General features: G+C 39.2%; 1 protein-coding gene and 1 non-coding gene across 2 annotated transcripts in view; both read left to right on the plus strand.

Moving 5' to 3' along the window:
* Nucleotides 1-10830, plus strand: part of st6gal1 (ST6 beta-galactosamide alpha-2,6-sialyltranferase 1) — an 11328-nt gene extending 498 nt beyond the window's left edge. Inside the window, exons 2-8 of the mRNA XM_030783071.1 lie at nt 5453-5659; nt 6033-6398; nt 6825-7089; nt 7209-7306; nt 7502-7603; nt 9969-10143; nt 10553-10830. Of these exons, the coding sequence (XP_030638931.1) occupies nt 5453-5659; nt 6033-6398; nt 6825-7089; nt 7209-7306; nt 7502-7603; nt 9969-10143; nt 10553-10830 (1491 nt within the window). The remainder of the gene's footprint in view (nt 1-5452; nt 5660-6032; nt 6399-6824; nt 7090-7208; nt 7307-7501; nt 7604-9968; nt 10144-10552) is intronic.
* trnav-uac (transfer RNA valine (anticodon UAC)) lies at nt 8605-8677 on the plus strand. The gene has a single exon. It is a non-coding gene; the product is annotated as a tRNA-Val (tRNA).
* Nucleotides 10831-13970: the final 3140 nt, after the last annotated feature.

Here is a 13970-nt window from a genome sequence, read left to right on the forward strand (position 1 = left end):
TTTTTTTTTCAAATGAGTGCAGCGACGTAATTTCATTCTAATTCAGTTTTGGTATTTATGTCATTGAAATGTAGGACGAATATTGGCTACAAATGTCATCTGTCTATGTGGACATCGGATATATCTTCCTCTCACATAACTGCTCTTTTTCCAGAGGGAGTTTATCAGAATTTGTCGTTTTGATCTTTGATCTTGTATCTCAGAGTGCGGCTTTCATCAGATTGTTGGCCACGTAGTTGGGGGTAACCACTCACGTTTGACATTAAGACGATAACTTACAATACTTCCAACTGACAATAATATATACGCTAATTTACGGCACAGTGGCTTAATTTAAAACCGCCATGTGACGTCATCAATCAGTATGACACCAGGGCCGTTCTCAGTATGCGTTCTTCTCTGTGCTTGGCTGTGTCCGAAATGGCATACTACATACTACTCGCATACTAATTATGACGTAAAAGTAGTAAGTAGTATGCAGTACGTGAAAAATAAAAATTTTGCAGTACACGACAGTTACCCGGATGATGTACTACTCTGGCGAAAATTTCTAGTATACATCCCGAGCTCACTTCGCCGACTACTGCATCCCATGAAGCAACGCGGTGATTTCCAACTGTCAAAAAATTTTAAAAACATGGCGGACAGCGACCGAACCAGCTTCAACTTCAACTGCAGCTGCAGTTCCGAATATAAATGTATCAGTTGCATATTTTGGTGTAATAAGTCTTCATACGCTTTCTTATAGGGCTACTTTTGATACATATTTGTGGTTGTCGTGTGTTGTTCGATTTTAACAGAACAGATAGCCCAACCGATAGCAAACGTGTAGTACACTACATGAAAGTTCTCATATTTGCGTACCATACTGTATACTAGTGTGTGGAGTAGTGCGCAGTATGCAGTGTATACTAGGCTAGTATGCAGTACGCTAGTATGCCATTTCGGACACAGCCCTTGTATTCTAGTGGACTTGTGAAACGTCATCAGTCACGGCTCAAGTATTGTTCCAATTAAAAGTTCGCATCTAGCCAAGTACCGATCAAATACCCGAATGTGTACTCGATTTGTGGGTTTTATCAAGAATACATCAGGAGGTGACTTGTGTGGACTTGGGTAGTCGGGTTACCCCCGAAATGCATTTCACACAAAGTAACGGCAATGGCGGCAGAGAAACTACTGGACCAAGCTAGCGCTAGCTGAGCTGCGATGTCAGCAAGAAGGCTACTCTTCGAAATGCAGATTGAACATACTGCAGCCTTCCCGCCCTCGCAAGTCTGCACTCCCGTGTTGAACTTGGTCGGTTACGACCTCCCAGGAATGGGAATCCGTCCTTGACGTATTCCGTATTGAGAAACGGCTCCATACTGGGGGTATTCCAGAGAGTGGGTTTAGTAAAAAGAGAGTTAGTAAAAACAGATTTAGTTAACTCAGAGTAAGTAGTAAACCTCCCAATGGAATAACTCTATGGCTTCATTCTCCTGGCAAAACAAAGCCTTAAGGCTCTTCTATTTACTACTTGCTGTGAGTTAACTCAGAGTTTTCACCAAACCCGCTTTCTGGAATACCCACCTGATGTGACCCCCACCCCCCAGACACACAATAAAAAAGAGATTAGAGGCAAAAACTTCATCTACATGAATTAGATGAGTACTCAGTCTCAAGATGAGCAACATTCATACATTGCATTTCAACCAAACTGAGACCATATAGTGAACCAAAACTAATCCAGGGATAGCTACAGGAAGGGTAGACTGTACAATGAAGTAATTTTCTATTTCTGTCTAGACAGCCTTAAATTATAAAGATAATTCTGCGGATAGAATGATAAATTATAAGTTATAGAGGAGGTGTGTGTGTGGGTCTAAGGTTTCTGAGCAAAATGTCATCATTGCGATATACTAATTTTTGTAGTTTTCTAACACTGAGTAACTGCATATGGAGAATATGTTGTTGTGTACGCATTTTAGGATATTTTGTAGGTACAAGACATACACCTGTAAGCAAAGGTAATGCCGCACTAACGCTATTTCTGTGTTCTCAGCACTGGCTTCTCGTTGCTATAGTGACGTTGACAGTAAAAGCCGTTCCTTGCATGCGCAGAACTTTTTTTTGGATTGCCTGTAATGTACACGTAAACGGTTGCAAACGGATAGCCGCGTATAGGGTACGTATAAACAGTTAACTTGGAATCTTCCATTTGAATGAATTCATTTGGATTGATAAACCTGTCTGCCTGTAAAAATAGGCAGTGATAAGGAGCGGAAACCTGACCAACAAACATACCAGAATGAAATACAGGCACAGCTGGCAACCTGTGAGAAAAGTTTGTAACAATCTTGAAATGGGCTTGAAAAAAACTGAATGTAACAGCTACAGCAGTTTTTGAAGCATGTATACCATACACCATAATTCTTTTTGTTAGGTCCACTAACGATGGAGGTTGTACTCCTGATAGCTCTGGCTGTAGCTAAGCTATTTGTTAGAGGTGTTTTGTGTGTTGTCTGCTGTCCTTGGTGAATGTGTGTACTTTACCCCAAATTAGTGACGGCATAACGGATGCTGACTGCCTAATGAATATGTAGGGGCGACTAGCACCAACCCCACAATGCCTTAAAATACATTAAACTTCTGTAGAGTAGCTTGTTTTTAAACGCAGTTTGTTTGCATGTCGCACAATCGCGACTCTTATGTAAATTGCATAGCCAAGCTGGAGATAGAAACACTCGTAAGATACATATGTCGACCAAAGTAACAGACTTTCATCATTAGTGGACTGTTCTCCAGAAAATGTGCATTGCCGTTTCCTGTGCATTTCTTATAATGATGATAATAATAATAATAATAATAATAATGGTAATAATAATAATGACTTTATTTACACAGTGCTTTTCCAAACAAAGTTACAAAGTGCTTTACAAGGATCAAAACATTTCAATATTTGATGTGAATAAAATCAGGTAATTACAATAATAAAAATAAAATGGAAATAAAGCATCAAATAGAATAGAAAAAACAACAACAACAGTAATAATATAAAAGGTAAGATGTTTTGTTTAGGACGTGTGGTGATGCAGCAAGGTTGACAGGGACCAGATTATTTGCATTCATTGTACAGCTGCATTTCCAGTGGGGGAGTCTGTTACGGGGAGCAACAGGAATGGCCCAAACAGGTGATACAGATTGACGTCGTAATTGGAGACAATTAGATTGGTAGTTTACCATCGATGTTGGCCAGGTGGGCTCCCAGGAAACACTTGACAGCCACCTGACTGGAGTGGACATGCCTCACCCTAGAGTCACCTACTATAAGAGTGGAAGGGCCAGATTATGTGTCAGAGGATGCAAGGTCCAGATTAGGTAACCAATCATTCTTGATCTTTAGTAGGCTGTTGCCGTCAAAATTACATTGTTAATCATTTCCTTGTACTTTCTTATATTTGAAAACAGCATAAAAAGTAGTCGCAGTCAGTGGCGTTTCTTGCCCTTCTGGCGCCCTAGGCAAGATCTCCAACCCTGTCCCGTCCACATGTGGGCCCTCCCCCACCATCTTTCTCATCATCTCACTTGGAACAAATAAATAGGTCTTAATGTGTGTGTTACTCGTTTTGTTTTTATAATTATTAAAAATAAATGTAGATTGAATTGCCCCCAAAATGTGTTTTTAAGGGGCAGGTGGAGGGCGACTGCATAGGTTGCCTAAGCCTAGAAAAGCACCTGGTCACAGTTTTCTGTACTGACTGCGCACTTGTACATGTAACATTACAGTTTATCATTTGTTTTTGCATTGTACATAGTAGGTTTGTAATTGCATTCTAAGAGGAATTGAGAGAGGCAATCTTTGGACAGTGTTTGAGTTTCTGGGTGAGTGGTTGGTATAGACATGAAAGCTGTTTGTCTTCACGTGCATGCATGTGATTCATGTGAGTGGATATTTTGTATGAAATATGATAAGATAGATAAGATAGTGCTTTCCACAAGGGGAACATTCACTGTGTTTCAACACAAGGTACAATACAAAACTTGATAGTTTAGTGCAGAGTGTGTATGTATATGTGTGTGTAAGAAGGAGAGAAGGTCGGTGAACATATAATAGTAAATAATGCAGTTTTTGTACAATTTGCCTGAATAGACTAAAAAGAGAGAACTGCAAGTGGGTATTGCTGCATGGTCACTATAGCAACGTTCCAGAAAGGAATACTTTTATGATTGTGTGTCTGTGCATGTAATGTGTATAGAGTTAATGTAACGTGTTCACTGCACGAGGACCATGTGTAATTGGTGTGATATATCCATTATACATGCAAAGTTTTCAGGACAGAGGATATACCATGGTTTTTTAATTGTGTCCATGCATGCAGTTCAGGTGTGTCATTAGTGTGTGTGTGTGTGCGTGAGAGAGAGAGAGAGAGAGAGAGCCTTAGTAGGTTTATTAATGTAGAGCGATCAGAGTCAGAATACCTGAGGTTTAATTATTGAATGACAAGAATTCTGAAGCTTGTGTTTGTGCAGGTGAGTGCAGATACTGTATTTTGCGTTTAATGGAATGATTTTAGCATGTGTGATGAGTGTTGTGTGGATAATATCTATGTGGTATGCACAGTCCCCAGGTGTTTTTGCATTGTGTTTATGTGTATGTGTGTGTGAGAGGATTTGTGTATAGTGGAGGTATGATTTTTTTACAGCTCTGTCTGTATTGTTTGAGGCATTCTTAGCTAGCACTGAGCAGTAAGGGTAATTGTACCTCTGTCTGTAGGTTTTAGAATGTTGAGTAAACATGGATTGCTGAACACTACACTATTATACATTTTTACACCAGTGTAAGACATTTTAACTTGAAAAATTACCTACCACGTAAAAGTAGTTTGGAACTTTCTCATGTAAATCTGAGGCTGGCTTTTTCAAGATCATTTCATTAAGGTACAGGATCATTTAATTATGATATTGTCATACCATCAGATGGTGTTTAAACTTGATATGCCACTCAGACACTTCAGCAATTCAGTTTCAATCATTTTGGATGTCCAAATGATTACAAGGTATTAGTCTATTAGTCCTTGCATTCATTGCTCACTGGTATTTATGACCAATCTGGAAATTCCACTCTTCACTTCAACACAGAGTTGTGCTTGTGTAAGCCAAGTTTTTCCTTTATTGACATGTTTACACCAAAATGGAGTTTGGTGTTGCAGACGGAGAAAAGAGAACTTGGACTTTGCTCTATGAATATACTCATAATCCTCTGCAATCAGTTGCGTTTCTTGTCTCCAGCACATTGAATGACAGTATAAAACTATCTAACAGCCTCCTTCCATAAAATTAAAACAATGGAAGACTGTATGTGTTAAATGTACTAAAGTGTTTTGTTGCCCTTAACTCAGATACCTTTAACACAACAAATCTTAGATGGCAGCTGAAAGAAACCTTTCATATTTATCAACAGGGGCGTCAGGCACCTGCAGCTGCAATGGATCGCGTTAGCTTTCTTTGGAGGCTACGGCGTCGTGCCCGTCGAGGAGCTCTGTGTATGGTACTATTCTGCATGACCATGGCTGTTTTATACACGCTCTGTGCGGAAAACAGCGTTCCTGTCACCGACGCCATCTTTGGTGTGCGAGCAAGGACTCGGGCTCAACCAAGGACGCACTCTATAATCAAGGTTTGTCTAAATGATCACAGAGAGCATGCCTGATTAAAAAAAAAACATACAGCATGCTCCATTTCCAAATGTTTAAATTTCTGTATAAGTTCTGAGCAATTCAGCTTGATATTTCATATCTTAATGTCTTCCTGGTAGATGGATAAGTTGATTGATTTGTCATTTTCTTCCGCATGTAAATAAATCTAGTACACAGTACAATTTTTCATGATCTCTTTCACGTTTCCAAAAAATTTGCCGTACGTCTATGCCTGGAACGTCTACTTTGTTCTCTTTGTCAAACTGTCACGGTTTAAGTAAGTTAATAACTTTTGTCTCATTGAGCTATTGCAAAGTATTTTGATTAATTCACTGACTGATCATATGATTTAAGGTGTTGCATGGAGCAGCAGGACCGAAGCCAATTTACATCGATCCTCAAAAGCTCCCAGGTGTCATCCCTGGAGATCCCCAAAAACCAATCCCTGTGCTCTCCTCCTCCAACTATACTATGGAGAGCAGCCGCAAGGATCTCCGTTTCAAGAGCAAAAACAGAGAGTCACATGGGCTATTCTCCAGGTTCATGCCCAGGCCTCTGAGACGTGCTCTGGAGATAATCTTTGGAGGCCGACGGAGTGGAAACTCAGGAGGGGATGCTGAGTTTTTTGGACCCAATGGAGCACTAGGAGAAATCTGGGATGACAATATGTCTAGTACCATGCTGGGGAAAAGGCTAAGGAAGGTTGTGCAGAACTATCAGGTGAGGACTGTTTGAGATAGAGAGGCAGAGTGTAATCTGAGCATTATGAAGAGAACAGGATAAAGAGAAAGGATAAAGCCAACAGTCAGTCACAGCCTGAAGAAGCAAAACAAGGCAAAAGGCAATACTGAGGGTAAAAGTAAAAAACAACACTGCAAAAAACCCTGTAAAAACAAATATAATAAAGAATATAGTTCCAGGTTGCCATGCTAGATGTGGGATTCACTGAGCCACTGAAGCTGTGAGCCTGCATTAGATTTCAGTGACCTAAAACCTTAAATTTAGACAACGTACCCTAAACAGAAACCAGAAGTATGTCATATTGGTACAAAGGTAAAAAAAAAAGTGTTGAACTAAAAAGAGCATATGACTCCATGTATCTCATTAGTGCTTGCATTCTCTCTCTTTCTCTGAACTCTTTTTCAGGCCATGAACAAATATGGGGTACAGTACTCTGGTTCCGAAGGTGCAGCTGGTCGTCCTAAGTTGAGTGGTCCTGAACTCCTTTGTCAACTCAAGCAGATGGTGCAAGTCATGACAATTACTCCAGACATGGAGCCATTTTCAGGACTTTCTTGGGCCTCCCAGTTGCCTCCACGACCCCTCACTGCAGATGTTGGCCCATTTAAGAACTGTGCTGTGGTATCATCAGCAGGGTCTTTGAAGAGCTCAGGATTAGGAAAGGAGATTGGTACCAAGGATTTACAGAGTTCACTGATTCTTCTGTTCAATGTTTTCCATTTCACTAATGATAAGAGAAATATTTTATCACTGAAAATGCTTTTGATGATTGTTTTCTTGTTAAACTAGATAGCCATGATGCAGTGGTACGGTTCAATGCTGCACCCACAGCAGGATTTGAAAAAGATGTAGGCTCAAAAACCACTATGCGCCTAATAAACTCACAGGTACTGATGAACCCTCTGTAGGTGTTTGTGAATCTGTGAATGACATCATATAAATTGTGAAACATGCAATATAGTTAAGAAACATTTAAGGAAAAGAAAAAAGAAGTATTTAAAATTATGCAATAATATTTTAAGAAAAGAAAATTGTAAACTTTTTAACTTTCAATCTGTTTTTTCCCCCGCTATGAAATACAGGTTATGGCAGCTGAAGACCACCATTTTCTCTCCAGTTCCTTGTACAGCAGTGGCATTTTAGTAGGATGGGATCCTGCACCATATTCCTCTGACCTTAATGAGGTGAGAGAACAATGTCTCCAGTCTGGCAGAAGTCTTCAGAACGGTTCAAGCTAATTTTAATTCCTCTTTATTGTGGTTCATTGGTGAAACATGTCATTTTAATTATCATACACCTGCATCAGTTCGAAAGTCCTTGAAATTTCGTACAGGTCTCAGGACTACACATAAAACAACAGCAAAATTCTTTGTTGTGTACCTGCTTGAATCTGTTTCATTTCAGTCATAGTCATAGACCTCCAAATGATGTCAACTAAGCTGTCAGATGAATTGGATTTAAACAGTCAATGTTTACATGATAGCAGTTGTGCTTACATTGTTCTGCACTTTGTGTTCTATGTTATCTAGATGTGTGTGTGTGTGTGTGTGTGTTTGTGTGTGTGTTTATGTACATGGTTAACAAAGGAACAAGATATAACTTTGCGAAGAACACAGAACTGAATTATCAGCCCCAGTTCTGGTGAGAGTGCCCCCAGGCTAAGAATACCTCAGTTAGTGTCATCAGACTCGCTGGTTCACCTGGCTTGGGATGACAAAATTAAAAACCCACGTATGAAAAAAATAGTGAGTTGATCAGAGAGCAAGCTAGAAAACTGGTGTTGCAAGCACTGCATGAATTATCCAAATATGATGCATAACAAAATAGCTCATCAGGTGTACAAATATATACATTTTAAGTGTCAAAAGATTTTACAATTTTGCCAGGACATGAGATACTATGATTGGTCAGGATTAACTGCAGTTGTGGATTTGGTCAAATATAGCCCATATTAAAGATACCTCCACTTAATAAACATTATGAGGTAAAAAACAGAGACTGGCTCAGGTGTTTGATTTTTTCCCTGTCCACACTCAGCCAATACCGCTCGTCTTACTAGCATCTCAACTCGCTGAGGGGGTACACGCTGAAAAAAATGTGGTTACGGAACACATTATGTATGTATGTATGTATGTGCATTATAACACTTTGGGATCAATAGTGAGCAATCACACTTTGGGCGCCAGGTTCCATAGTGTAGTGGTTATCACGTCTGCTTTACACGCAGAAGGTCCTGGGTTCGAGCCCCAGTGGAACCACATATATTTAGTCGCAGAAACAGGAACAGAGAGGTCAGCTGTCTTCCAGTCGTAACCGTAGTGTTGAATTCGCCGTTGTTGCAAATAGACTGATCACAACTTGGCCTTGATAGGTTAGAGTAGCTCTACTTACACTCCCTCCATATTCGCTAATAGTCACAACTGTTTTTGAAAATAGCTGCTGGTTTTCTAGCATGTTTAGTGATACTATGAAAACGGAATGTAGTCTGTGGATAGAGGAAAATAAGGAACCATTAACACAGTTTCTTGGTGTAAGTCTATGGTGTGTCTGTGTTCAGAGAATTGCCTGGTTCTCACCATGTCTTGGACAAGATTCAAAGTGTTGACTAAACCGTCAAAAATCAAAATAGGCTAGGACCGCTATCTTGTAGATGCGACTCCCAGCAAATAAAGTGGAGGTTATTTACATTTATAGTTTTATTTAGCAGAAATTTAATAATGAATTACTGAATGGCCTTTAAATACAGACATGGAAATTTTGTTTAAATTAAACGGCTTTGACAACATTCACGGCGGCACGAATGCACCCCGCGTAGTACGAGCATAACTGGTTTGCTATTGGAGCGTAGTTACTCACACATGCAAGGAGGATTGCCTATTGCATGCATTAAAGACTTGGTGCTAAACATAATACGGATATGTCGATTATGTTAGAATTTTAAGATCGTAATTTCCACCCACTAAGTGATATTTGTGGACTGTTAAATGGTATTTCTAAATTTTATGTCATAATTTGGAAAGATTGGGCTAGCTTGTGATTGCGATAGAATAACTCAGAATTCTTATGTAAGACAATAAGTTGTAATTGCGGCTTTCTGTGTCGCAGCTGTAAGATATTAAGTGCGAGATACTATGCCCGAATCCAGAGATATTACGTTGGAATAGTGAGTCGCAATTGCGAAACTGATATTGAAATTGGTAGGCTGTTGTTTTATGGGTAGCCTAAATATAATTTCGTTAACGCTTTGTGATCTTCCCTGATTCATAAATACAGGGGCAGTGAACTGCAGGTTTCAATCATAAGAACAACCGAACGAGAGGCTACCGCAAACTCATATTGTCTCAAATTAAAGCCATTTTTCAACAGAAGTTCCATTTATTCTTCTAGAACTTTAAAGATGACGAGATGGAAAGGATCAAAGGGCTGCCAAAGAGGTGACGGCAGTGGAGACTTGCTCAGAAAAAGAGGTCGCACTGTGAAGAAACACGCACTCCCTACTAACAATAGCACCTTTGTTTCCCTTCCCGTTTCTTTCTCTCTGCCTTTCAGTGGTATAACAAAACAGACTACCCTATATTCAAGCAATATCAGAGGTATCGTCGCTTGCATCCTCAACAGCCATTTTATATTCTGCACCCCCGAGTGGAATGGCAACTGTGGGAACGAATTCAAGATAACATGGCAGAGCCAATCCAAAAAAACCCTCCATCCTCTGGACTGATGGGTATGTCTTATGTCAAATGTGACTTTATAAAAAACTGTGATGTCCTGAAAGTGTTCTGCTGAAAGATAATTATGGATCTGTGCTCATCAGTTGAATATTAACTTAAACCAGTGAAACCATGTTGTTTCCCAATGATTTATTATACAGCCTGTACAAACACTGTATGCTTCACTAATCTGCTCTGATAAGAAAGTCAATATGTGATATATAAAGTAATATTGGCATTGTTTTTTATTTTAACTGAACAGACAGTTGTTAAAGAGGAACCTTGACTAAGGTGTAGGTCATTTGCTGTTTGTGGACAGATATGAAAGATAAAGAAAACTGGAGGAAAACAGAGCGAGAACATCTGCACTGTGCAGGCTTGGAATGTCAAACAAATGTGTTTTGCTTTCTTCCTATTCCAAAGGCACTGTTATAATGATGTCACTGTGCGAGGTGGTGCACATGTACGAGTTTCTGCCGTCACGACGTAAAACCGAGCTTTGCCACTACTACCAGCGTTTCAGCGATGCTGCCTGCACCCTGGGTGCTTACCATCCACTGCTCTACGAGAAGAACCTGGTGAAGAGGATGAACCAGGGGCTTGATCGTGATATCTACACATATGGGCGAGTCACTCTGCCAGGTTTCAGCACCTTTAATTGCACCCCCGGTTCTACTCCCAGCCCACCCTCAAAGGCATAGCCCGAAGGCAGCGGGCACATCCTGCAGAATTCCTGAATGTAACGTGTTGTTGCATGATTTATCCAAGTAATGTTGTATAGTTTATGACCAAAGGACTCTCTTTTTTTCACTCCTCACCGAAAAGTTACAAAGAGAAACAACAAGTAAGTAACACGCTCTTGAAATCTTACATACAGCTTGAGTGGAACATGCTGTACAGAATAGTTTCCAGGGAGAAATTATGATTTTCACACCTACTGTCTTGAAATAGGAATAGGCATTGATTTCACAGCCTTTTGGGACACAGAGAGAAGTATTATTTCATTCTCTTGACCTACCTGCTTTAAAAAGCAGTTCCACTCCACTTAAGGCACAACTGGAAAAAAGGATGAACTATGATTCAATGTGTACTTGCAACATTTTATTAATACTACACTTAAATCCCCTTTGGCTGCTGCACATAGTAAATCCCACAACAGATTTGTAAGTACAAACACCCTCGTTATTGCTGCAAACTCCAGTCATTATCCTCTTTAATTAATCTTGCATGACTGTTTACTTCTCGTAGTGCCTGCATAGCTAATAACAGCGCAAGTTATAGAGCTAGCAAAGTGATAAAATTACATTGAATGGCGTTAGCTTGGAGCTTAAGACAAAAGTGACACTATTTCAGTGACTGCTAACATACCAGTTTAAATTAAGTTCTCAAGGTAGGAGTAATGATAAATCATCAATGTCAGTACTTTAGTTTGAAAGCATGTTCTTTTTGTCATTCACACATGATGTTTCTTGCTCAGGTCATACTCAAATTTATTACTGTGGCTGCCAAGCATGTGAAATTGCTAATGTGAGGTTTTTCCCAGTTTCAGACCAGCTCTAACATTTTTAGTAGCATATCTTGACAACCCAGGCTATATCCCCACTACAAAGGAGCCTTTTCACAAAAAAAGAAAAGAAAAAAATGGAAAAACATAGATATACAATGCACTGAAAACTCTTCACTCAAAGTTTTTCACTGCCACATTTAAATAGAAGAATTAGGCAATATGTGTCAGTATGTTTATGACAGGAAAAAATTAATTACCAGAACTGTCACACTACAGCATCACAAATACAACATATGCACACTTCTGCTAACAGTTGCCAAAACACACTTTTGTGCACACAATAGTTTGTAACTTTGGAAGGGTTATCAAATGGTTTGAACTTCTGTATATATGCATTTAGTTATCACACTGTGAGAAACAGATTTATTTTGTGTAATATTTGCCATAATATTGGCCTGTTCAGGTTTAGACTAAGTTTTATTTTTAAGAGAGCACCCCTCCATGTCTAGCTAAAGTTGCAGTGCCCCACATGTTCCCTCCTTCTGTCATAGTGCATAGAAATAGAATGAGAAGAGGGTAAATGGGGTTTTGTGAATGCATATGATTGGACTAACACGGTTATGACAAAGACAAACAGGTCTCTGAAACACTGAAGTTTACTTTGGCTCATGAATGAATGGACCTCATTCATTTGTGTGTAACCAGTTTCATTAGTAGTTTGTGTTTTTGCAAGCTCACTCTGACAAAACATTTGGAATTCATTATTTTGTTTCCTGGATTTGGTGCTGCTCTGCAGTACAAACTTTACATTTGATCTTGTATCCACTGACACACAGACTTTTTACAAGCTCAAAAATTCATTTTTAATGACTATTTTATTAAATGAATCCCATTTGCACAATTCCAGATGGCAGGCACTATAGTGTATTTTCTTGTTTTCCTATGTCACTGTCTTAGAACTACAAATTTTTGTCAGGGGAACTGGAAGGAGGATATTTTCAATGAAGAAAAATCAAAGTACAATGAAAAAAAAATCATCTGCACTGTGCATTTATTTACCACTTGAGTACCAAATCATATACTTTTAATATCACTAAAGGATTTTTTAAAATCAAAATGATTTCATAATTCTTCCATGTTCCTATCTATATTTAACAGTCTTGGGCATGCTAATTTCAGTAGCACAACATTCATGTAGCATGACTTGTTTCTTAGTAATTTAGGATTTGATTGACTCTAATCTTTCCTCCCTGAATGAAAAACTAACGTATTAACACACCGCAGTACTCCAGTCAGTACTCAAACAATATAACGATATAGCAGTGCAGCCTTTTTAAACGGACTCTAGGATGTCATGCATTTGCTTTTTTGTACATGATCACTGAGAGTTAAATAATGGTTGTCCCGGGGTACCGACAAAACATTGATTGTCATTTTTAATCTTACAATAAGATGTCTTTTTGTATTAGTGCACAAATGACAGTCTTTACATTTGCCGGTGAGATCTCAACGTCAGTCCTGAATTTCGCGCAGTTAAGAGGTAACTGACATTGTCAGAAAATGAATCGGGTGTCCGCAAAGTGGTTGATGCAGGCGACAACTTGACATTGCATGTATCACTGCAGAATCAGGCTCCGTCTCCTTTTTGCAAGTGCTGTACAGTCATTCGCTGTTGCTGAGACGCAGTTAGAGTACAGCACAATTTGCCGCTCAGGGCTGGGTTAATGTCAAGGGGGCTAGTTTGCTTGTGCAAAGAAAATGTACAGGCATAACCATTTCGCGTGCTCCACGAACGAAAACACACGCGAAGAAACAGACGAGCAAACTATCTTATTTCAGTTACTGTCACGTCTTTAATTTGAATTTGTGGTAACCTATGTCGACTCAGGATATTAAAGTTGGCACAATTTAACAAACTGGATGAATTACATTTAATAGAAAGTGAAACCCAGATTCGGTGTACTTCACGCTTAACGGTTTACGTCGACTTTTTGCGTCTCCACTGCATATTTTGTGATTTCACCCATAACAACCCACGCAAGAACAAGCATAACTATGTAGCCTATTCAGTCATCACGAACTCAATAAAAAAAATTAAAACTCGAAACACGTGGTTAGTTTATTATCAGAAAATTTCTATGCAGCATCTTAAATAAAATAAAATGAAAGCTCATTAGTTGTTGTTGTTTTCATGTGTTCACAGAAAACACCAGCACACGGTTAACAAGTCTAGCTCTATAAGTCCAGTTACCGCTTCCAGCCCATATCACAGAATCATGCTACATGTCCATTCTAAATGTGAGGAAAGGTATGTTATCAAAGTTTTAACCAAAT

Source organism: Chanos chanos, chromosome 8 (genome assembly GCF_902362185.1).
Source record: "Chanos chanos chromosome 8, fChaCha1.1, whole genome shotgun sequence".
Lineage (NCBI taxonomy): Eukaryota > Metazoa > Chordata > Actinopteri > Gonorynchiformes > Chanidae > Chanos > Chanos chanos.